General features: G+C 31.4%; 1 protein-coding gene across 1 annotated transcript in view; it reads left to right on the top strand.

Annotated features, from left to right (window-relative positions):
* The first annotated feature begins 1,369 nt into the window (after positions 1–1,369).
* The window catches only part of LOC148305579 (uncharacterized), a 221,489-nt gene continuing 197,122 nt past the window's right edge, over positions 1,370–25,736 (top strand). Inside the window, exon 1 of the mRNA XM_088266505.1 lies at positions 1,370–1,740. Within this exon, the coding sequence (XP_088122631.1) occupies positions 1,373–1,740 (368 nt within the window). The 5' untranslated portion in view covers positions 1,370–1,372. The remainder of the gene's footprint in view (positions 1,741–25,736) is intronic.

The following is a 25,736-nucleotide window of genomic DNA, read 5'->3' as shown; positions in this document are numbered from 1 at the left end:
GACTTCGACGAAGGTTAAAAGAAACCCTAAAAGTGCCGAAATGTTCGTCCATCGCCAAAACTTACAGCCCGCTCCGCAAGAATCAGATTTCAATTGTGAAATATTTGACCTGGCGGAGAACTGTAACCTCATTACACATAATTCGCAAGTTTACGAAGTCAATAGCTCCGATATTTTTAGTAAAGATTTATCGTCCGAGATCAAATTCGATACTTCTAATCCCAATAACTACGAAAAACTCAATTCAAATAGAGAAATCGACACAACTTCCAGCGAAAATTTTTCAAAAACAACGAGCGAGATCTCGTTTCACGACGAGATCAGGAACAAATCACGATACAACAACGGAGTTTCTGCAAATGAGAGTGGAAGTGATACATCGTGCGAATCGTTTAAAACTATCGAATGCGATTCTTCCGTCGCAGCACTTGGAGAAAATGGAGAAAATAACGCAACGCCAACGATCAACAGTTTGCGGACGAGAACATCCAGTGACGCCGACACATCGTGGAAAGGTCGATTCGCCGAACAGAGAATATCTCCACGCAAGAGAAATAGAATTCCTTGTCGATCTAAGCGCAACAGACATAAAAGTGTATCGGATCCCAGATGCATTTCACTTTATAGCTCGGCGTCTAGTAAAAACCAGGAAACTGACGGAACTGAGGCCGAAACCGAATTACATAATGTCAATGACGAAAGTGCATTGTTCGAACGCAATCTCGCGAAGGAGCGCGGAATCGTTCACGGAAACGGGTTTTACAATATCGACAACGAAAATGATTACGGTAATTGCTCCGCAATATCTAGAAACGACGTTCTTCCCATCGTTCAGAGATACGATCCCGATGCAGTTTTTAGGAGATATAATTACGGAAGACATCCTAGTTTTACACGACCTAGTCAGGATTTTATCGCGAGAAGTGAGTCCATCAATCGGAGTGTATCACCAACGAATGATGTCGAAGAAGGGAGTGTCGTCGGGAGAGCTGATCAGACCGTATCAAACAGTAATAATTTATCAGTTAGTGAATCCGGTACAGATAGTTTGTCGAACAGCGCTACCGGGAGCTTGTGCGGGTCCGGCGGTCCTTTGGAAAACTTTTCGGCGCTGTACTGCTCGTATTCCAGGAGCATCCCCAAGTCGAGGAGTTGCGCGGAGTACGGCTCGGCGGGAAGTGCCGCGAGTGCGGGCAGCGCGGCGCGCCCCCTGTCGCTGGCGGCGCGCAGGGGCGCCGTGCGGCACCGCAACGCCGAGGAGGCGCTGTCGAGCCTGCTGTGGCAGCCGTACGAGTGCCGGGAGGGGGGCGCGGCGCGCGGCGGAGCGCATTTGCTCCTCGCTGCTCGGTATGGGGAGACGTGCGCGGCCGCCATGCGCCTAACGGTCCCCGCGCCCGCGCACTGCCGGAGCGGCAGTGACCCCAAGCCGCCGCCGGCCGACTGTGTGAGTGCCAGTGTGAACGGTGTCAGTGACAACCCCGTAAGTGTGAACGGTGAAGTGATCGTGACGAGTTCCTGCGGGGTGAGCCAGACCGCTATCCAGCACGGCCCGTGCCGCAGCTGGACGTCGTGCGGGGCGCAGACCGAGGAGCCCCCGGCGCCCCCGCCGGCGCCCCCCCTGGCGCCGCCCCCCTACAGCACGCTGCCGCACGCGCACCCCGCGCTGCACGCCCTGCCCCACCCCCTGCCCCTGCCCGTGCAGCCGCACGCCTACCCCTTTCAGCCAGTCAGCCTCAGAAGGTAACGTGAATACCATATACCACCACCTTCAGCTCTTCACTCCCCAAGAGTGCTGTAGATTCTAGCCAGTGTCATTTTTTACCATCTCCAAATAAGCGTACCTTCGTGAACATTGCTCGTCAAATGCAACAATACTCTCAACTAAAATAAACACTTCCTAAAACCTAGAAGTTTTTTTAGATTAGAGTTGCATTTATTATTTACCTTTCTGATTACGTACAACGTTTATAGATCATTGAGTGGTTTTTTGATTCTTCTAACTTTAAAAAAAATGTTTTGATAGATCTTGTGTGGACCAATCAGGAACTTCTCAGCATTTGCTCATTGCTGGGAGGAAACTAGGTAAAACTCCTCAGGAGGACTGTTGACTGTCGTCTTATGTACGACATATTTATGTAGGACTATCTTCAAGAAACCAAAATAAAAGCATGTTCACATTCATCACACATTCACATAAAATCATTGGCTTTAATGCTTTTACTACAAAATACTATCATGAATTGATTGGGTACTTTACTTAGTGGTAACATCAACTCATTTTTAATTCAAATTTTACTGAGTACAAACTACTATTTGCCAAGTAAAATTTTAAGTACAAAATCTTAAAAATATTAATATTATTTATTATATCGGATACTGGATTATTCCCCCTACGGATGAGATGTCAATTTTAAAGGCATCTCAACTTAATATGAAACGTGTATCATTCATCTCTTTGTTATGAAGGAAGATGGAAGTCCTAGCATCCCAGGGCTTACGACCTGGTATTTGGCTGCCCATTATGGGCAGAATGGTGAACTTTGCACAAGTGTATTAAGTTATCGCTTAAGCCAGCCAAATGCTTAGATAGTAAGACTTGTAAGCCCTGGGATGGCTCAGACTACCATCTCTTTCATAACAAAGAAAAGAATGATGCATGTTTCATATCAAGTTCAGATACATTTTAAATACTAAATGCTAATTAACGAGTCCCAAAAACATCGCGTTTTTTTTTTAAATTTATTTCTTTTCTCAATGTCGACTTTTCGACTTCTCTTACATCTCAAACATTATCATCCTATTTCTCATATCCTAATAAACAGCCTTCCTGATAACTACATACGATATGTCCTAACTTCTCGGAAACTTTTTAGTACTCTCACGTCCTCTGTAAAATCAGTAATTCGATTTCGATGTAAACAATTCATTCCAAGAGTTGGACATTCCGCTTTCTTACTTTTAGAAGTTGGATTTCTCAAAAATTCTCCCGTTTAAACGAATTCCGAGAAAAATAAGGAATTTTGAGCGAGAAAGTTCCAAACTAAAGAGTCTTTGCATAATAATTTAGACTCACCTTATTTTTAAAATCTCTTCTGAAATATGGGAATTTTACTCGAAGAATGGGAAAAGATAACTCGATTTTTTTATTCATTTATGTCATGATGATAAAAATGAAAACGTGTTTTTTTTTATTAATATTTCACACCTGTTTTATTCTGCCTGGAGAAAACTTTTTCAATAGTGAAAACAATCGTGTAAGTTTTCTTAATTCTTTGGTTTAGATTTCAATTATTAAACTATAAATGTATGTGGATGAATACATAAAATAAAAATTTCATTAATTTTCATGTTAAAGTGGTTGTAAACCCCTGGGGTTAATAAATCGAATAATAAATTGAAAAATTGAAGTTGGCAAAAGCAGGATGAAAGTAGATTGAATGCAGGCGAATTGCGATCTTCCAGACTAATGTGTAGTAAAACTATGTATAATAGACATTTCGAATGGTAAAATATGGAAAGAAAGTAAAATGTAAAAGCTTTATAGGTAAAATTAAGAAAAGATGGTCTGGATATGTGGAACGATGAGTGAGAAAGAACGGTAAATCAAATATATGGGGCGAATGTAGTTGGAAATAGGTGCAGAGGAAGATCAAGAAAAACTTGACATGATCAAGTATGTCAAATGCTTGAAACGGTCAGGTCAGGAGTCGGATTAATCAGCGGTTGTGTATTATATGAAGACATGCATAAATGTAGAAGAGCCCAAGATTGTTTGCAAAGAGATATGGCGTTCAATTCTCTCTGCCTACCTAAGCGGGGTAGTGGTTAGTTAAATAAATTATAAATTCAGTGTTCAGAACAGTTACAGAAAATTTAACGACATTCTCTTCTTTTCATTAATTTTGCTACGACTTATTTTATCTGTTGACATATAAAAATTGGCAATTAAAACTGACCGTAAAATCTACCGTTTTATCAATACGGGGATTGAAGAAGTAGCATCCTTAACAGCCTCACTCAAAGTCGTAATTTTCTTCACCAGAAGCCTTAAAAAAGGCTGCGTTTATAGACGTAATTACAACGCGAGCGGTAAATGTTACTTATGTAAAAAATCTTGGTATCTAAATGAGTGGCATTGTTCTAATGACCTAACGACAGAATGCAAGTATTCACTACTTTAGTAAGACGAGCTATGGGAACGCCAGAACACTCTCGGTACATGTACAAATGTACATAATAACAGTGTTAATTATTATGAACAAAACGGTACTCCGCGACAAGAAGTGTACAATTTAAAGAACTACCATAACTGTAGTGTTGAAAGGAATCAATTCAGGCGTAGAAGATGGTGTCTCGCTTGTGTGACGGCAAATTAGCGTCGTTAGTCGAATATACGACATTGCGAACATAAAAACTGCAAATCAGCTTCTGTCATTTTATTGACTGCGAGCCAGACAGAACTTTCTATTCAAATTACAGAGATTTAACTACATTTTGTTTGAACAGCGCGACAGAATTGTGCGTGATTTTGGGATATTTTTTTAAAAACATTTATTTGTAAAAAGTAGAAAATTCAACTAAGTTAATTTTCCAAACTGTAAAGAAATATTCAGGGTTCAAAATGACCGTTTCTCAATAATAATAATTGAATATATTTATGTAATAAGCTCAATATTCGATTCGGTTTCGATTCCCGCCAAGTGTAAAATAAATTCAAGAAAGATTTCTTTTCAATCGGTCTGGGTGTTTGTGATGTGTTTTTCATATTTACCTTCCCTATCTTACGTACAGAAAAGCCTGTAAATGTAGAGGCTTTGGGGGTTATTCCTTTAAAAAATAAAAATCAAAAACATTTTTATTGCTGTATGTTTGAAATTAAAAGATATGTTATCTTTGGGTTACATTTCAAATATCTAAATGAATTAATTCTTTGTACTTAAAAAGGGTACAACATTCAATCACTGTACTTTAAATGGAAAATGAAATGTGTCCTTAAGACGACATTTGGTAAAAATAGCACTTAATTAGTCTAACGAAATATCACTCAATTAAATTAAAACCATTTGTAAAAAATAGCGTTGAATTAGTCAAATGAGTTTATAAATAATGCAAATCTTTATACTTTCTTACACCAAGATATATGTTTTTCAAAACTTTGTTATCACCGTTCAATCATTTTCAATATCATTCTCGGCACAAAACACCATTTACGTTTTTGAAAATAAGACCACGAGTAGCGGCCCTTTGCAGGATAACAATGGTTTGTATCCTTGTCCATAGCAGCCTTTTGTGTCAGGTAGCTGGGTTGAGTTGTATGGCTCAGCCAGCCTGATCCTTGCTTGAAGGTTTATCGATTGTCCTTAGAAATAATGTCTCGTTTTCAATGTATCACAGGCTTTAAGTCAATGGTCCCAGGAGAAAGAAGGTTTCCTACATGTGCGCGAAGATTTTTTGCTCAGCATTTTGGGTAATCTTTTGAAATAAATATTTATATGCGCACCCTCACACTTTGTTACTTTTTCTTACGTTCTTTTAGTTATTGCGTAGATATATGTATCTGCAACAACAACATTAATTTTATTAACGTTTGAGGTTTGTACTCATGAACAAAAATAAATCTACCTTTGAAGTCGTAGGTATACAAACTATTTCAATGAAGCTTTTTTTTAATAATCAGCAATTTAATAAATTAATGATAAAGCGTGTTTTTTATAGGTTTATAAATTAAAATGAAATATATAAATACAATCAGATGGGTTTGTAACAAAATAATTTATTTGCTTTTTTTATTTGAATTAATATATTTAATATTTGTCAAATTATCATAAAATTGTGTTAGCTTTTCTTTTCTTTCTGTTAGAAGACGATTTCGTCTCTGTTCATGAATATTTTTCGTTGGGGGAAAAAAAACCTTTGAAAAATACTTAAAACGACTAGTCGGCTGATAAATCGTCTTAGAAATGACCTACATACCAGCGATACCTTTTATATATTAATATATCAATCAGCGATTTTATTTTTCAAAATGTCAACACCATTCGGCACTATTTTACTCTATTATTTGGTCCCAAGTATGGTAAGTTTACATCATCGAATAAACGTAAAGAATAATATACTGTTTTCGTTCTACTCTCCTAATAAGAGTGAGATTTCTCTTTTATCTATTATAATAATCACTTTTCTGTTACGTTTTTTTCTTCCAAATCACTTGTACTTTTTTCAGGCAACTATATTGAACCGATTTACGTAATATGATATTTAATGTGAACGATGATCTCATCAAATTGAATCTATTGTATATGATTGAAATTATCGATACGTTTTATAATAATACATCATTGTAAAAAAATAATAGTATCCTGACATCCATTTTTAATATTGTTTAGTAATAGTAAGCTCATTTTCAAACGTCTAGATCGGTCGCAAGATAATTTGGTATGATTTGAATTAATGCAGCAATATTTCTTTTGTAGTTGCTATGAGTGGTCTAATCTAATCCTTAGACTCCAGATTGTTTAACCGCTGTTGCCCAGCCACCATATTGAATTATAGTATTTTGTGAGGACTTTTACCATGTTTACGAAATACAGGCATTATTGTCACGATCCAGCTAGTATGAAACAAAAAAATATTTATAATTTATAATAACACCTAAAGATTTTAACAAATAGTAAAATATTAATATTATAAATATTTTACTATATCTTTTGTGACACGTATTTCGATGTATTCCGCATCATTATCAAACACCGTCACAATAGATATTAAGAAACGGTAGTAGGTAAGATACTACCCGCGAAGTGACTACCGAATCAATTAATGAAGAATATACATATATTATCCATTGATCTGGGAGATTGTGTTATATTTTTCGTTGCTTAGCTCCCATACTGAATTATAGTATAGTATTTTGTGAGGACTTTTACCACGTTTGCAAAATACGGGCATTATTGTCACGATCGTGCTGCAATATGAATTAAATAAATAATATTTTTTATTTTAATTTTACTATTTCTTAAAACATAATTTTACACGTGTTTCGAAGCACAAAAAAAATCATGTTTTTCTTTTGATGGAATTGGTATTATTTAACGTACAAAATGTATATATAACTAACTAACCAACTAACCATCACGCCGATTTCCTGCAGGGGTAGGCAGGGAAAATAGAACGCCACACCACTGTATTTACAAACATATTTCGCCTCTTCCACATTCATGCATCTCCTCATACATACCCGCCGATGATTTCGACTGTATACGAAATGTATATACATCATGTGTTATATTTTACGTACAAAATATATATAAATGTACATATAATTTTAACATACAAAATGTATAATTCATGTGATACATTTTACGTACAACATATATGTAAATGTACATATAATTTAACGTACAAAATGTATATTTCATGTGTAATATTTAACCTACAAAATGTATATGTATCATGTGTTATATTTAACGTACAAAATGTATAAAAATGTTTATATAATTTTAACGCACCAAATATATCGCTCAGTCCTTTTAAGAACGTCATAAATCAAAAATCGTCAATTTTCAGTTTTGCGTGTTTTCGGAATGCCCAGAAAATGTACTATATCCCAGCAAAAGAGGCATAGTTTTAACTTAATATTTACCCGCTACAGGGCAGAAAGTGCTGTTTTTGCATTTAGAAGAAAAGGTATTGTTTAATTATTTTTTTAAATATACTAAATATTTTTCAAATGGAGAAAAAACATTTAGGTTTAACATAAAAACATCAGTTGCACAGTAAAAAGTTTAATAAGTGGCTTGATATTTATTTTTAATAAATTGTATTATATTCTTAAACTTTAAAAACGTTCTCCTGAAAAATCATTTTTTTTGATTTTTGACGTTCTTGAAAGGAGTGAGCGATGTGTTATATTTAACGTACAAAATGTATAAAAATGCTTATATAATTTTAACGCACTAAATATATGTATAGCATTTTTTTGCATATCCATCATTGTTGTACGATCCGGTGATTAGTGTACGTTTGAACGTTTACAGCACCTACCCAGCGCATTGTTACGCGCAACTTCAGCACGGCACTGTTAACTCGAACACGAGAGAACAGTACTATCTCAGCATCTCTTCTCACCGCGCAAACCGGAATACCGTGTTCCCACATTGTACGAGTATCCGCGTCTACCTTTTTCTATACCTCGTAATTCTGTTTCAATGGGTTAAGCGTTAAGCAGTCGAACAATATCCTGTTTTGACGTCTTCATTTTCCGCGTTTTCTTTCAATGAACACATTTTTATATAATAATTTAAATGTTTTAATAGGTGATTGCCACTATTTTATTATTCACGTTATTACCTTTATTTTTTTAGCCAGTCTGTGCTTTCTCCGCCGAATCTGTCATAACGCGCTCTTTTGTTACTTTTTTAACGATTTTTTTAAAAATACATATTTAAATAATACAAAATAGTTGGTAAATATACAATACATTTCAAATATAACGTTTCTACCTCTCTTATAAAGTAGATACTTGTGTTTAGAGAGGGAGTTCGTTTTACTTTTTTTTAAAACAAAGTATATTAAAATTAAAAATACACAAAGTAAATTAAAAATGAAAAAAATATTATCTGGTATGGAGTCTAGGTAGTAATAAGATAATAGAATAATAGGTAGTATTAAGGAAATACATATAGTAATAAGATTATAAAAATTACTACTACTGACGTTTATCCACATCCAATGGTGCTTAGGACACTGCCACTTGTTTTCATATAATAAATTATCAAATTGATGCCATGTTAATTTGATAATTTATTATATGAAAACAATGTCCTTTTCCTTTGCTCTAGAGTCTAGATGCCAGTCAGGCTAACTTTAAATGTTGGTTTTAAAAGTTAAACACTGGTAGTAGACCACTAATCGAGTTTTATTTCATTTAACACAACTAGTTTCGAAAACTACAGATGTTTTCATCGACAGGTGATCACAAAAACTACGTGGTCTAATATGAGTGTTTAATTTTTAATAATCAACATGTATTTCCACAAATTTAATGCCAAATTAATAAGTAATATTAAGTGTTACATTGAAGAAACCCATATATTTTTTACCCCCGCGGAAATCGAACCCGAGACCTCCAGCATGGTAGCCAAATGTTATAACATACCACTATGGAGAATTAACGTACTGGAGGTCCCGGGTTCGATTCCCAGGGAGGATGAAATAAATATAAGTGATTTTTTCACTAAAATATTTATTCAATATTACCCTGGACTGGTACCTGAAGCGGAGGGCTGATTTCCTTTCCTTCATGTGTTAATGATCAAGATAACACTGCGTTTATATAATGCAGTGCCCTATGGATCATTGGGGTACGGATAAGGGTTTGAATGAATGAAATGGAGAATTATAAAAATTATACACATTTAATTTGAAAGTTAAAAAATACCTTTTCTTATATTTTTTGACAGATGTTAGTTGCGTTGTTAGTTCTGCGTTAGATTGGCAACATAATTTTTGTGTAATAAGAGAACTGTAAATTTGCGCAACTAATCTTATATTTGTATGTCCGTTTAAATCAGAGCATCCGTTGCAGAAACTCGCATAATATCTTTATTTGAGTAACACATAACTCGCTTGCGTAAGGCCTCCATTATTGCAGAAAAACAACCATGTTCTAGTCGGAAACACCCAGCTGGATACATTAAACAATGAACCACACGTGAACGTGAATGGAGCCATTCAGGACAAACTCAGCAATCTCCATGCGAAAAATTAAAACATTTTTGGAACTATCTTGCTTACCTAAACTAATTGTTTTGTGCACTGACAGGCGTGATGATGTAATTTTAAACTTAAACGATCGCTTTCAAAATTTAATCGAAATTATTAAGGGGATATTCGCAAGCACAAAATTCGTAACACCGGAGATCACCTGAGAGGTCACATGTCTTTCTTTGCCCATTTTTTTTAAGAATGTACATTAGATATTTCTTTTAACTCCTTGCCTTTCAATAACTCTTTTCTTTTCAAAGCAATATAATTTTATTTACAATAAATTTTTTTCAATACAAAAACGGTGTTTAAAAAAAAATTACGTAAAATGTTACCTGGATTTAAAGGAAATTAATTTGCGACTTATCGAATACTGGGCCTTAAAGATGCGGGGCGAAATAAAATGCAATATTTAGTCACTTTTTGTTTCAAGCATTATTTCCGTACAATTTATTAATGTTTTATTTTTTAAATATCACTCGTTTCCCGAGGGAACTCATTATATAATCATACAACATGTGAGAAAAACATCAATTACGTAAAATGTTACATGGGTTTATAGAAAATTAAGTTGCGACTTTCGAATAATGCGCCTGAATTGTTTTTATTCGCCCATGTCTGATGAATGTAATTGGCGAAGAATGTTTGCAAAGACAGAGTAGTGTGGCGTTATATTCCCTCTTCCTACCCCCTTCGGGGAAGCAGCGTGGTGGTTGTTATAAACAATTGAACAAGTATGCTGTGCTTATGTGATCATATTTCTGATAAACGTGATGAATTAGGACACTCGTCTTGCTCAATGCTCTCGCACGTGTGATGTGACGGTAATCTAAACTATAAAAATGACACTTGTGATTCTTTGATTGTATTTTTTAATCTTATTTTTTCGCGGAATCGAATGAAATTTGATTCTGCATTGAAATTTCCGATGAGAATATGTGTCAGCATTTAAAAAATTACATCTTCATTTTACAACAACGTCGTTGAATAAATAGTCTATTTTTGTTTCAGCAGTTAAATTCGACCTAGATATTCTAGATTTGGATAGAACCACTTAACATGTATTCACAATTCTCTTCAAATTTCAAAAATCCCCGCTAGGGTAAGCAGAAAGGTAGGCAGAAAAAAGAAAAGTGCGGTTTTTACTATCGTTATAATTTGATAATCATTCTGGGCAACGTAAAGTTTAAGAGAAATAGAAAGAATTTAAGAGAAATCTGTCTCAGACCAAATTTTACAGGAGAACAAAAACAAGATTGTGAAATTAAATAACTCACTTGTTTTATATATTTATATATGTACATATCTCAAAAAACTAAGTATGTAAGTATTGCAACTACAGCTATAGCCTTTTGCTAGATTATGGAATACACTATTTTAGACATTTTGTGGAACAAACTTAGAAAATGAAAATTTTGACAGATATACCCCATTGCCATTACACTACCGAGATATGCTCAGTGGCGTGAACAGAGATTTAATTACAGTAGGCAGTGGAGGTAGGTAAGCTGTATTACTTACTAGGGTAGGCAGTAGAGGTAGGTAATAAGGTAAGCTAGGTACAACTTAGTAGCGTTTTTATATGTCACGCGGGTAAGTTAGGATAGGCACTGCTTTTCTGACTATGTGGAATGTACTGTCTATGTAATGTCTTCATCTGCTTCTATTACTAACCACTAAATTTGTTCTATAAATAAAATAAAACATTTCGCATGGAGATTGTGATCTTTGCTTCTAGTATCTTTGATATTATGACCTAAGTGTGTGGTATGTTCGGTCCATCCCTATTACCATTGTTGATTGATTACCAAGACCGACATTTTTTCATTAACTGCTGTCGGCGGTGTGGCAAGAATCGGTGTTACCGATATTACGGTTCATTAAACAAAGCCGATATTCTACAGTGATTTCGCCAATACACTTACAACAATAATGCGAATAGTACTGCGTTGATCGTTCCGGTACAATACATGAAACCGCAACCACGTTGTATTCTTGCAAAATGATATCTTGGAATCACAAACTCAGTGCAGTATAGGTTGATCAAAACTTATTTTTGTTACTTTTATCTCGTATTAGGCGTCGTCCTAATACGATACGATTACGCGACTATCGCAAGTTTTCGCGAATTTTACTCGTACGAATCCGCGATTTATTTATTTTTTATTCATTTAATATATTTACATTTTTATTTATAACATAATACATTTGAAACATTTATATATATGGTGGACTTTTATATTTAACATATAGATATCGAATAAGTGTAGGTACTAATTGGTCGGGCGAATGCCAAAAAGGAGACTTATTCGAGATCGCTTAATAGCATTATATTAGGACGATGCCTTACTAGCTATATCTAGCCACGCGTTGCTGTGATTCAATTTAGTTAAATATATATATATTTTTTAACGGGATAGCAAACATTTCTGATATTAAGACTAAAAACACATTTGTTTGCTAAATCGTTTCCACCCTAATATTTTCCCCAATTCATTCACAGTGAAGCGCCCTTGAGGTATTTTTTTTACGAAAATGGCGCTATATAAGTTATCCAAATTTATTATTATTTATTATTATGTTTCATTTCAAAATGCTTGTGAGCACACTCGTACAATATTTTAGCAGCTGTCAAGGCACACGTTTTCGGCATGATCAATGTTTAGTATTGCGTGTGTTGCTGTGACATTCAACAGATGGCGCTGTCATTGTGTCAAAAAAGCAATTATATGAAAAATTCATGTTTTACGTGTCACATATAAACACACCAGTCACAAGCATATATATATATATATATATATATATATATATATATATATATATATATATATATATATATATATATATATATATATATATATATATATATATATATATATATATATATATATATATATATATATATATATATATATATATATATATATATATATATATATATATATATATATATATATATATATATATATATATATATATATATATATATATATATATATATATATATATATATATATATATATATATATATATATATATATATATATATATATATATATATATATATATATATATATATATATATATATATATATATATATATATATATATATATATATATATATATATATATATATATATATATATATATATATATATATATATATATATATATATATATATATATATATATATATATATATATATATATATATATATATATATATATATATATATATATATATATATATATATATATATATATATATATATATATATATATATATATATATATATATATATATATATATATATATATATATATATATATATATATATATATATATATATATATATATATATATATATATATATATATATATATATATATATATATATATATATATATATATATATATATATATATATATATATATATATATATATATATATATATATATATATATATATATATATATATATATATATATATATATATATATATATATATATATATATATATATATATATATATATATATATATATATATATATATATATATATATATATATATATATATATATATATATATATATATATATATATATATATATATATATATATATATATATATATATATATATATATATATATATATATATATATATATATATATATATATATATATATATATATATATATATATATATATATATATATATATATATATATATATATATATATATATATATATATATATATATATATATATATATATATATATATATATATATATATATATATATATATATATATATATATATATATATATATATATATATATATATATATATATATATATATATATATATATATATATATATATATATATATATATATATATATATATATATATATATATATATATATATATATATATATATATATATATATATATATATATATATATATATATATATATATATATATATATATATATATATATATATATATATATATATATATATATATATATATATATATATATATATATATATATATATATATATATATATATATATATATATATATATATATATATATATATATATATATATATATATATATATATATATATATATATATATATATATATATATATATATATATATATATATATATATATATATATATATATATATATATATATATATATATATATATATATATATATATATATATATATATATATATATATATATATATATATATATATATATATATATATATATATATATATATATATATATATATATATATATATATATATATATATATATATATATATATATATATATATATATATATATATATATATATATATATATATATATATATATATATTCCAATGCAAAGTTATTTTAAAAATTTAAAGCAATCAAAGAGATTTAAGAATTTCAACCAACGAACATTGTTTTTTTATACATATCGAAAGATAGATGCATAAAACACACGCGTATCCGAATGCAACCTTGTGTAAAAGAATTGAGGCAATCAATCGGTGAATTACTTTATAAAAATTTAATAATTTTGTAAAAACGTTTACTTTTCATTTGATAAAAACATACACGTAGGTATTCAAATGCAACGTTGTGTCAAAATTTCGAAGCAATCGGTGAAAGCATTTACATTTTTACCATAATTATATGGATTTGACTGGTATTCATATCTAATATAAGATTACGTGTTATAATTTATAAAATGAACTGTTGTTTTAAAAACAATGTTGAAAGGTTCCCTATAATTATTTTCATCGGTCACTATTCGAACATTCCCACTGACACAACTTTCTTCACCAAAGCAGCGCATGGTTGACCATTTTCTCAAGTTTAATCTAAAAGACAATAAAATCAGACGGAATTGAAATAAAAATCCATCATGACTGATTAACTTTAAATCATGGGCAAAACGCAAAACGGCGGCCATTTTCTAGTTACTTAATAATTGGATCTAAGTGGCCAATTTAGGTTTATCATTTTCTTTTTCAATTTGGTCATGGTGAACGAGAAAGTCTGATGGTGTTTCGTTGTTACTTCGGCAGGTTTTGTTATGTGGTTTTAAGTGTCATTGTATTACAAATCCTTTCCCATCACGTACGGTAATCGTATATCCTGGCGAAACCAACATCTGCTAGTATATTTGATTACATCAACCTCACTAGAGTGTATGAAGTTTTTCAATTTAAACAATCAGAATACATTTAATCCATTTTCAATTTGAGTTTTACTTAATAAATACTACTATTTCTTAAAATCTATTGTGACACATGTTTCGATGCGTTTCGCATTATCATTGTTGGGTTGTGGTCCCGTGGTTAGTGTCGCGGTCTATGAAACAGAGTTTCTCGGTTCGAATCGACTCTACCACGATTTGATACCTATTTCTTATAATGAGGCGCTTAGGCTCACAGAAATAGTATTAAATTGAAGTATTTTTGTAAATAATAAATAAACACAAATATATCTCTTTTATTCAAAAATATATATATATAAATAAATAAAAAAATCAAATACTGTATTTGCTGATGCAAAATGATGCTGAATGCATCGAAACACATGTCATAATAGATTTGAAATAGTAGTGTTTACCAACTAAAACTTGAATTAAAAATTGATAGATATTACCACAAAGTGACTTCCGAATCAATAATGGAAATTTTAAAAAAATATATAAATACTAAGAATATTTTTTAAGATATTAATTGACACTTTTTTGAGAATTAAGAATGTTTTTTAAAAGAATAATGAAAAAAGATACAAGATGAAGCAGTCAAATTGAAAATCACGTTCAGAAAATTGGCATTTACGCCAAACATCATTGCTGTTACTGTATAATATAATATAATGGATAATAGAGTAATTTTAGTTAAGTAATCTGCTTTCTAGCAACTAAAACAGAGTGTACGTATTTCAAAAGAATGTAACGGCTACTTTTATTACCTCACAGTCATTTTTTTCTTAACAGTATGAAATAATTCCATGACATAAATAATAATGTATTGTCTTCAGCGTGAACCAGTTTAGAGATCTAAGTGTGGTCTGGTTTAGGCTTCAGCAGCTTTGGATACAATCTTGTTGACATTTGGTAATTTGGTCTGCGATGATTTGATGGCACATCGATCTGATAAAATTAATTAAGGAACCAATTTTTTTACGCGTCCATTAATTATTCTGCAAACACCTTTGCTGCATTAATATATTCAATTAAATTCTGTAATGATATCGAGGTTTCACTCATTTAAAAAACGTAAAAATTGGTCATTACAAAACATGGTAGATTTAGATTATTTATTACCAACAATGTAATCAAATGTGCTGAATACTTTAAGTCGCTTTTGTATAAAGCAGGAATTCTGTAGATAGACTTTATTTTTGGACAGGTACTACAATAATTATCTAAATTAAAGGAATAATAAATAATGCTACGCCTGAAACTAAAGTAGTCCAAGTTACATTTAACCAAAAATCGGTTATTGTCACCTTTCCTTTGAAAATCACTACAATGTATCAATATTTAAATGATTTCATTAATTGATTCGGTAGTCACTTAGTGGTTAAATCTATTTATTTTTAATTTAAGTCTTACATGATTGAAAATGATGCGGAATGCATCGAAATATGTCACAATAGATTTTAAGAAATAGTGGTATTATCTAAGTCAATCTTAGATTAAAAAAAGTATTAACTAAATGCTTTTTGTTATATTTAATAACTCGGAAAAAATTATGTGTTCTCAAAAATTTTCATCGTTATTAAAAGGATCGAAATTCAATTTATGATCCTCTGTATTCATTATTTTTGTTGCAGATGTTTAATTTACTCACGAGGCGAAACAGCTTGCACAATAAATACAGCATCCTTCGAAAAACTTACCCATACAACAGTGATAGTTAGTTAGTTAAAATTTCGTTTGCCTGATGCAAATCGTCTTTGAAATCATATTACCTACATTTCTTCTGTGATTATTTTACAGTTAAGTGCTAAGTAGATTGTGAGATTGGTACTTTTCTCGTTTCGACCAAAGCAATAGTTCAAATGCTTTGTACTGATATGATAAGCCTTCGAAAATTAACAGGCTAAGCCTCTTTAAAAGCATTTCTCATCCGATAGACAGGCCCATAAATCATCGTGTATGCGGATGATTTTGACCGAATTGATATTCGGATATCTGTGGTAGTTACTTGTTGCAACTGGCAACCTTTTCTCTACCTACTCCGTTCTAAATGTTATTGTTGAGAGCTTGAAGGCGGTATGCTAGGGCAGCGATCGCCGACCTTATATTTTGTTTGATTAATTATTCAACTTTTCAACCATTTTGACATCAAACATCACTAGCTGCTGATTTCAAACCTACAGCAACAACATAATGTGTTATCATAATAATTTTTAGTTATTTTATTGGTACTTAGTAGGTACGCATTGTCATTGGTATAATATTTTCAAAAAGCTTATCAAGCAGATACAAACAAATCAAAGAAGCCTCGTTTTTTTTAATAATTTTGTTTAAATAATTAAAATAAGTTTAAGTGGTAAAAATTTAAGTTATGCCAGTAAATTCTATATTTTTAAAGTACTGACTTTAAATATCGACCATCTCCTTACTTTATTTTTGAAATGTAAGGTTAATGTCGATGACTAAGTGACTCTAACGGACCCAAGCCAGATGCTACAAATCTGACAAGGCAATCTTACGTTGTACCCAAAAAAAATCGACCTTCGACTTTTAATTTTGCTTTGTCCGTGAATAAACAAAGTATCATTTTATATTTTTTTACTGTTGAAAATTCAACTACAATTCTACAACGCTAATAACTCAATATTAGCGGTGTAGAACCGACATTTATTATTATGGAATCGTATTGTCAAAATTAAATTTTTATATTTGGTCACCCGCGAGGTCCGAAAGGTTGACGACCGGCGAGTTAGAGAGAGAGAAGAGGAACGAAAAGGAAGCTTTGAAGAGCGAGAGAGATGAAAACTGGTGAAAGGCAAGTTTACACAGGGCCCAGGTAGATGGATGTGGACTCGAGAGGATTATTGCACTATTGGGATCACCAAACTCGGATTATCGACGTATCAATATTATTCATTGAATATATTAGGTACATAATACATATCATTAGGCCGATTCTAGAGACTTGGTGGTATTTCAAACGCATCCTCGTCTTGTCATTCTAAAATCAGATGATGACAACATATTTCGCTCACTCCTTTCAAGAACGTCATAAATAAAAATTCGTCAATTTTCAGTTGTGCGTGTTTTCGGAATGCCCAGAAAATGTACTATATCCCAGCAAAAGCGGCATATTTTTAACTTAATATTTACCCGCTACAGGGCAGAAAATGTTGTTTTTGCATTTTGAAGAAAAGGTATTGTTTCATTATTTTTTTAAATAAACTAAATATTTTTCAAATGGAGAAAAAACCTTCAGGTTTTACCTAAAAAGATCTGTGGCATAGTAAAAAGTTCAATAAGTGGCTTGATATTTATTTTTAATACATTGTGTTATATTTTTAAACTTTAAAAACGTTCTCCTGAAAAATCAAGTTTTTTGATTTATGACGTTCTTGAAAGGAGTGAGCGATATGTCATTTTACATGCCTCGCCTGATAGCTGTCAATCGTGGGATCGTATAAAAATATTCAGTATGTAACATATAGATTCAATAATTATTTGACACGCTTAAATCTGTTAACATTGAATCTATCAAAATTCTTTACCATTTTGATTAATGAAAAAAAATGAAATAATGAAAAATAAAACTTCTTCTACTTCTTCTTCTTGCAGGCCTTGTGGCCTGTATTAAAATGTAATATGTTGTTTTTAAGTGATAAGAAATGTAAAATGAACACGTGTCACAATAGATTTTATGAAATAGTGGTATTTACCAAGTAAAACTTAAATTACAAATGGACAGATATTACCACAATGTGACTGCCGAATCAATCAACGACAAAAATTACTTTCATTAATTGATTCGGCAGTCACATTGTGGTAATATCTGTCCATTTGTGATTTAAGATTTTAAGAAATAGTGGTATTTACTAAGTAAAACTTTAATTAAAAAAAGACAAAAATTACATTTGGAATTTGAAATTATCCCCTCTGCTATGATACTCCTAAAAATATGGTTTGAATATACATTTTTATTTAAACATACTTATATGGATATATATAATACAGGCAATGTGTACATATATTACTCACTTTTTGAAAGGTCAGAGAATAAAGATTAACAATAAATGTATTGTTTTCGTATCCTTGATATTTGAAAAGTGAAATAGTGAAATGTATGTATTGAAATATTAAATTCCATAGTTTTTTGTTCCTTATTGGTAATAAATTACTGAATAGTGTCTAAATTACAACTTTTCGAAATTTTAATTGAACAGTTTGCTCACCCGAGCTCTCTCATTGAAATTATTGTTTAATTTTACTAATAAAAACTTATATTATCATGATTTATATTTGATTGATTGATTCAGTATTCAAAGACCGAGAAAAACTTGCCACTATCAAGTATCCCAAATACTTGAAAGCGGTCAGGTTAGGAGTCGAAACAATCGGCGGGAATGTATGAGGAGATGCATGAACGTGGAAGAGGCGAAGAATGTTTGCAAAGACAGAGTGGTGTGGCGTTCTTTTCCCTCTGCCTATCCCTGCGGGGATGCGGCGTGATAGATAGTTATTCAGTTAGTTTACTTATAGGCAAGGGAATCAGACATAATGTGTCGGTCTAATGTTTTAAGATATACTTATATGGACTTAATATTTATTTTTTCCGTGTGAACCAGACGAGGATCGACCAGGAAAATAAATAAATATCCTAAACTATGCAATTACTGAAATCAATTAGATTTTTTTATAGTGAAAATAGAAAACGCACATTCTTAAAATGTTTAATTTTACAACTCTTATGAAGCAATTAAAATACTTAAAAAATCTATGAATCAACAATGCAATCGAAAATATTGATAAATGCTAATTGGCAGCAGATGTCAAGAAACACGTTGTCTGCCATGATCAATGTTTAGTATTACATGTGTTGCTGTTACTTTCGACAGATGGCATTGCCATTGCGGTAAAAAATGTGTTTAAATAATCTTGTTTTTACCTGTCACAGATGAATATTAAACACCCGTGTATTAAAATCCAACATTGTTTTAAAACTTCAAGACAATCGGTGAATTACTTTAGGAGTTTGAGATTTTGAACAGACGAACATGTTTATTTATTATAATTTGTAATGTATTATACCATATTCAAGTATTTAAACTTAATTATTTGACGATAAAAACAAATAACAATACGGCATACAATTTGTTCAATAAATCAGAATGAAAAATTCCTGGGTGTCCTTAAATACGCAAAATAAATAAGAATCGGTTTTCCTTTAATTGAAAAATAAGAAATTACAGCGAATTTTCTTTGTCAAGTATCTTGATATGTTACTGCTAAAGGGTTGTTTGATGACATTCAATATTTATGGTATATATGAAAATATCTTAATTAACTCGACATTTTCACCATCAAATATTTGGTATCATCACACAATGATTGAGGTATGATTTTCAATAAACCACGTTCCTTTAGATATCGAGATCATGTCAAATATTTGGAATTTACCTACAGGGTGGCGCAAAATTAATCATCCCATCGGAAGATGTTATAATTTTTGCAATTGGCGTCGTACGTCAGTCATATTTGACATTAATGAACTAGACAGCTACAGTATACAAACAGATTAATAAAACGGGCACAAATGTATATCAACACTGGCGGCAGCCACATAACAGATATCATCTTTTCCTCTTGACATAAAAATTGTAAAGGTCAAAATAATGATTTCCATCGCTCAAAAAATTTTTTTTTTTTAATAATTTAGTATAAAAGTAATTCAATAACAAAATTGGACGCTAAATCTGTTTGTATACTGAAAAATTATAACATCTTCCTATGGAGTGATTCACTTTGCGCCATCCTGTACATTATCAATACGAAATTCTCATTTTATGAGTTAACGTTTTTTGTCAGTATAATTGTACGATATTATAACTGTCTCAATGTTCAATACATATTGACATACATACATATATTATTTATGAATGTACTTTGATTATAATGTCTTCTTTTTTATCGATTATGTGTCATTATTACGCATCGAATCTCTATCATACGTTCATAAATCTATGATGACTTCTATTGCTCTTGACTGATCATGAGAATTCGTGTCATGCGACTTTCTACACATAAATTTTGTATGTTTTTATTAATTTGGGACGTATTCAGAATCACACCGTTAATATTGATGTAAAATAAGGCCCGGCCCCTCTATGTACTTAATACAGGTTTTTTTTACTTCAAATCAAACGTTTTACAAATTAAATTGGACGTTATACAGAACGAATTGGATATTGTTTTGTATTTTATAAATAAAGTTAGAATTTTAAAGAATGCACATATTCATATTAATACTACATATATTGTCAACGTTAATATGTGTAATTTCTTAAATGTTTATCGCAGATACTTTGTGGCACATTTAATAAACTTTATAAAATAAAACAACTTTGTTTTAACCACTTTTTATTGGTACACTTTATCCTACCGGTTTCGACAAGAACCTTGTCATCATCAGGGTTTATGTACTAAATTCTAAAACATTAATATACTCATAGTTAGATTATAGTTAATTACCCTTCCATTACGATACCAAAAACTTTCACACACTCCGTACACCATCTGAAAATGTGATTTAAAAAACGAGAAAAAACTCCTAAATTTGCATTGCGCAGCGAATACGTCAACTCCAAATGACAACTTGTGAGCTACGAAAATATGTAATACAATTTTAGTAATTAATATGTAATACAATTTTGAATCATGAGAAGATACTACTTTGAATATTTTTTTTAAATTCTAACTTTTCTATAAAATACAATATAACGTCCAATTTGTTTTGTCAAACATCCAATTTGACTTGTAATGCGTCCAATTGCTGTCACGTACATGTGGATTTAAATAAATAAGTCGAAATTTCTAGCAAAGTATTTTTTTTTTGTGGCTATATTGAATAATAAATAAATAGATTCCCGTACACTACGCAGGTGTAGGCGGTATATATACTAGCTTCTAAAAAAGTCACCATATTGAAATTAATTTAATTTTTGTATGTGGGTGAAGCTTCATGCATATTTGATAGAGAAATTTCATTTGAGGTAGGTGAGTAGAAGATAGAGATGGGAAAGTCCACTAATTTTTTTTTACATGTAGGTACCTACTTTCATAAAAAATTTTATCATTTACAGATGTGTTTCAGAATTGCGCCATTGAATCCGTTAGCAAACTCGTATAAAATTAATTTGTCGCGTAGTCCGACTACAGTATTATCGCTAATTAAGTGACTAAACTTTGAATGAAATTTTGACCTTCGAGACTACAAATTAATAATAAACGAATGAATATGGCGGACTAGCACTATGTTCTACCAAATCACGCGAAGTACTTTGTGATTTGTGATAAATTTAGTATTTTATAATCATACTCATCATCATAGAAAAGTTCTTTAAGGTGGTATGGACATGTGCAGTGATTGGATAACGAGAGAATGACTAAGAAAGTATATTATGTAAATTTGAACGGGAGAACAGAGCGAGGACGGTCGAAAAATAATTAATACGGCCAAATCAATCAGAGCTTAAAATCTAGTGGTAGCTAAAGTCCACGTAACTGGGGGGCATGTATGGATGCAAAGGAAGTTATGGTGTATGTGAGGACAGGCTAGTGTGGCGCTCCGTCCCCTCTGACTACCCTTAGACCGAAACGTTGCACGTGTTGGTATGAAATTTAGGGGACATTACCGCTTACGATTAATTTCGTTTAAGTCTAGATAACTAAACATTCGTCCACGCGACGACGCCCTTCTCCGAAAAAGTCAAGTGCACTTACTTCCGTGCACCCCGCACCCGCCAGGCTTTGTTTATGGAATAGTGATTTATTGTTAAATGTCTCACATTCATTCCTAATAAACCAAACTTAAGTGTCATGTAACCAGTTACTATTTATAATAAATTGCGTAGTCCGCCTGACGAATGTTTAGTTACTATGTATCTACAAATATAGTTTAATTATCTAGGGTTAATAAAGAGCACGCCACTGCATATATGTAGGTACTTCCACTCGATGGCACTAAGTCCAAATAATACTAAATAATGTTTTGTTTTTACTATGCTCAATATTTAAAGCATTTACTTTGTGGTTAGTCATTTTTACTTATTTATTTTTTTACAAAAATGTTAATAATATTAGTATATAACCACTCACCGAGATTTTTATGTCTACCGGTTTCGAGACGTACCCGTCTCTTCGTCAGGACAATCACTATTAAAGCATGCAAACAATACCACCCTTCACCACCATAGCACCATTTATGGTACACACTTAAAACTACTACTTTTGTTTTTACGTTTGTTTAAAACTAACTAATTAACTAACCATCACGCCGCTTCCCCGCAGGGGTAGGAAGAGAGAATCGAACGCCACACCACTCTGTCTTTGCAAACATTCTTTGCCTCTTCTACATTCATGCATCTCCTCATACATACCCGACGATTATTACGACTCCTGACCCGGCCGCTTTCAAGTATTTGACATACCTGATTGTGCCAAGTTTTCCTCGGTCGTCCTCTGCTTCTTTTTCCAACTACATTCGCCTCATAAATTTGTTTAACCGTTCTTTCTTCACTCATACGCTCCACATGTCCAAACCATCTCAACACACCTTTCTTAATTTTATCGATAATGCTTATCTCAGCCTTACATTCTTTCCTTATTTCATCATTCGAACATCTATCAAACATCGTTTTGCCACACATTCGTCTGAGGGATCGCATTTCGACTGCATTCAGTCTGCTTTCATCCTTCTTTTGCCAACTCCATGCTTCACTTCCATACATAAGGGTTGGAACCAGAACTCCATTGTGTACTGCCAGTTTAGCTTCCGCTGATAGATTTTTATTTGCTAAAACTGATTTTAGTGCACCATTCACTCTGTTCCCAGCATTCACTCTCCTTTCTATGTCTTTATCAATCTTTCCATCCCTAGAAAACATACTACCCAAATATATATACGTTTGTTTATATCTATTAAATCTGCTAATTGTGTAACGCGGACTCGGCAACTCAGTCCTCTCTTCTGCATGTTATTTTATGAGTCACGCGAAGATGTTTGGACTGGTTAGCGAATGTTGTTCATGCAAAAATAACTGAGGTAGAGTAGTTTGCGGTTGTAACGGCCGATCGTCTATTGGGCATTTAGAAATAAGTTACAGAAGGCAGGTATAAAGGCTACTCGTACTCTTATAAAGTCCCGAGATCGAGGAATTCAAATGTATTTTTAGCACTCATACATACACTATTAAAAGAGTATGTAAATATCAAAATATTAAAAAAGTCCGTCTCGGTGTTGGAGTTAGTACATACATATATTGCTCACTCCTTTCAACAACGTCATATATCAAAAAACTTGATTTTTCAGGAGATCGTTTTTAAAGTTTAAAAACATAATAAAATGTATTAAAAATAAATATCAAGCCACTTATTGAACTTTTTACTGTGCAACAGATCTTGTAAGGTAAAACCTGAATGTTTTTTCTCCATTTGAAAAATATTTAGTATATTAAAAAAAAAAAAACAATACCTTTTCTTCAAAATGCCAAAACAACACTTTCTGCCTTGTAGCGGGTAAATATTAAGTTAAAAATATGCCACTTTTGCTGTGATATAGTACATTTTCTGGGCATTGCGAAAACATACACAACTGAAAATTGACGGCGGTGTCAAAAGTCTGCGTAATCGGAGGGCATGTATGACTAGATGTATGGATGTGAAGGAGGCGAGGAGTGTATGTCAGGACAGAAGAGTGTGGCGTTCCATCCTTTCTGCCTACCCCTGCCGAGAAACGGCGTGATGGTAGTAGTATTACTAGTCTAGTAAAAAAACAGTCGTGTTAGTCACTGGACCATTAGTCTCTTATTCATGAATCATTACGAAACCATACAATAGTTTTGACAAGTAATCTTGTATGCCTCTCGAGGAACTGGTCGTTTCCTTATATAGGCGAGCGAATATCTTTTATATATTTTTTTAAAAATATTACTCGCGTACAAAGGCAGATTTACAAACCCTACAACAATGACGGTAATTAATCATTCTTCAGACGAAAAACCAGATAATCTTCTCTTTTTACCTATATTGTGAATCTCATAAAAATGTTTAATCCCCTTTTTATATTTGCTCCGTGAAGGTTTTGTCATTGGCCAACAAGCTTTAAAATAATTTAAAAACTTTAATTAGTAATTGGTTTTCACATTAATTTATTAACCTTCAGTTTTGATGTTTCAATCTGTACCTTCTATTTTTTTATATTTTGTTCTTGCGGAAGAACCTTTAAACGATCAACTAATGGATTTATTATTATATTTGTTACTCTTCACGATTACATTAAAAGATGACTATAAAAATCGCTTCCGTAAATAAGAGAAGTGCTTCCCTTTTTATTAATTCAATAACCTATAAAATTTTAAAATTTTATAGAGTTCAGAATGGTATTATAAGGAAATAACATATTTAATACTATAGGTATTTATTTGCCTAAGCCTCCCCCCTTTTGTCTATGTTCCCTCTGATAAGAAATAAAAATAAAAAATAAAAATTAAATTAATAAATAAAAATAAGAAACAGCTACTACCCCCTCTTCAACCTTCAACGTCCCAAGGACCCAACTCTAAAATTTACAATAGAATTAGCTTCACATACGGTGTTTGAAAATGATGCGGAATGCATCGAAACACGTGTCACAGTAGATTTTAAGAAAAAGTGGTATTTACTAAGTAAAACATTAATTTAAAAT

Source organism: Brachycentrus maculatus, unplaced genomic scaffold (genome assembly GCF_059751285.1).
Source record: "Brachycentrus maculatus isolate JH-2025_06_01 unplaced genomic scaffold, ASM5975128v1 h1tg000269l, whole genome shotgun sequence".
Lineage (NCBI taxonomy): Eukaryota > Metazoa > Arthropoda > Insecta > Trichoptera > Brachycentridae > Brachycentrus > Brachycentrus maculatus.
This window is presented reverse-complemented; position numbering and strand designations above follow the sequence as displayed.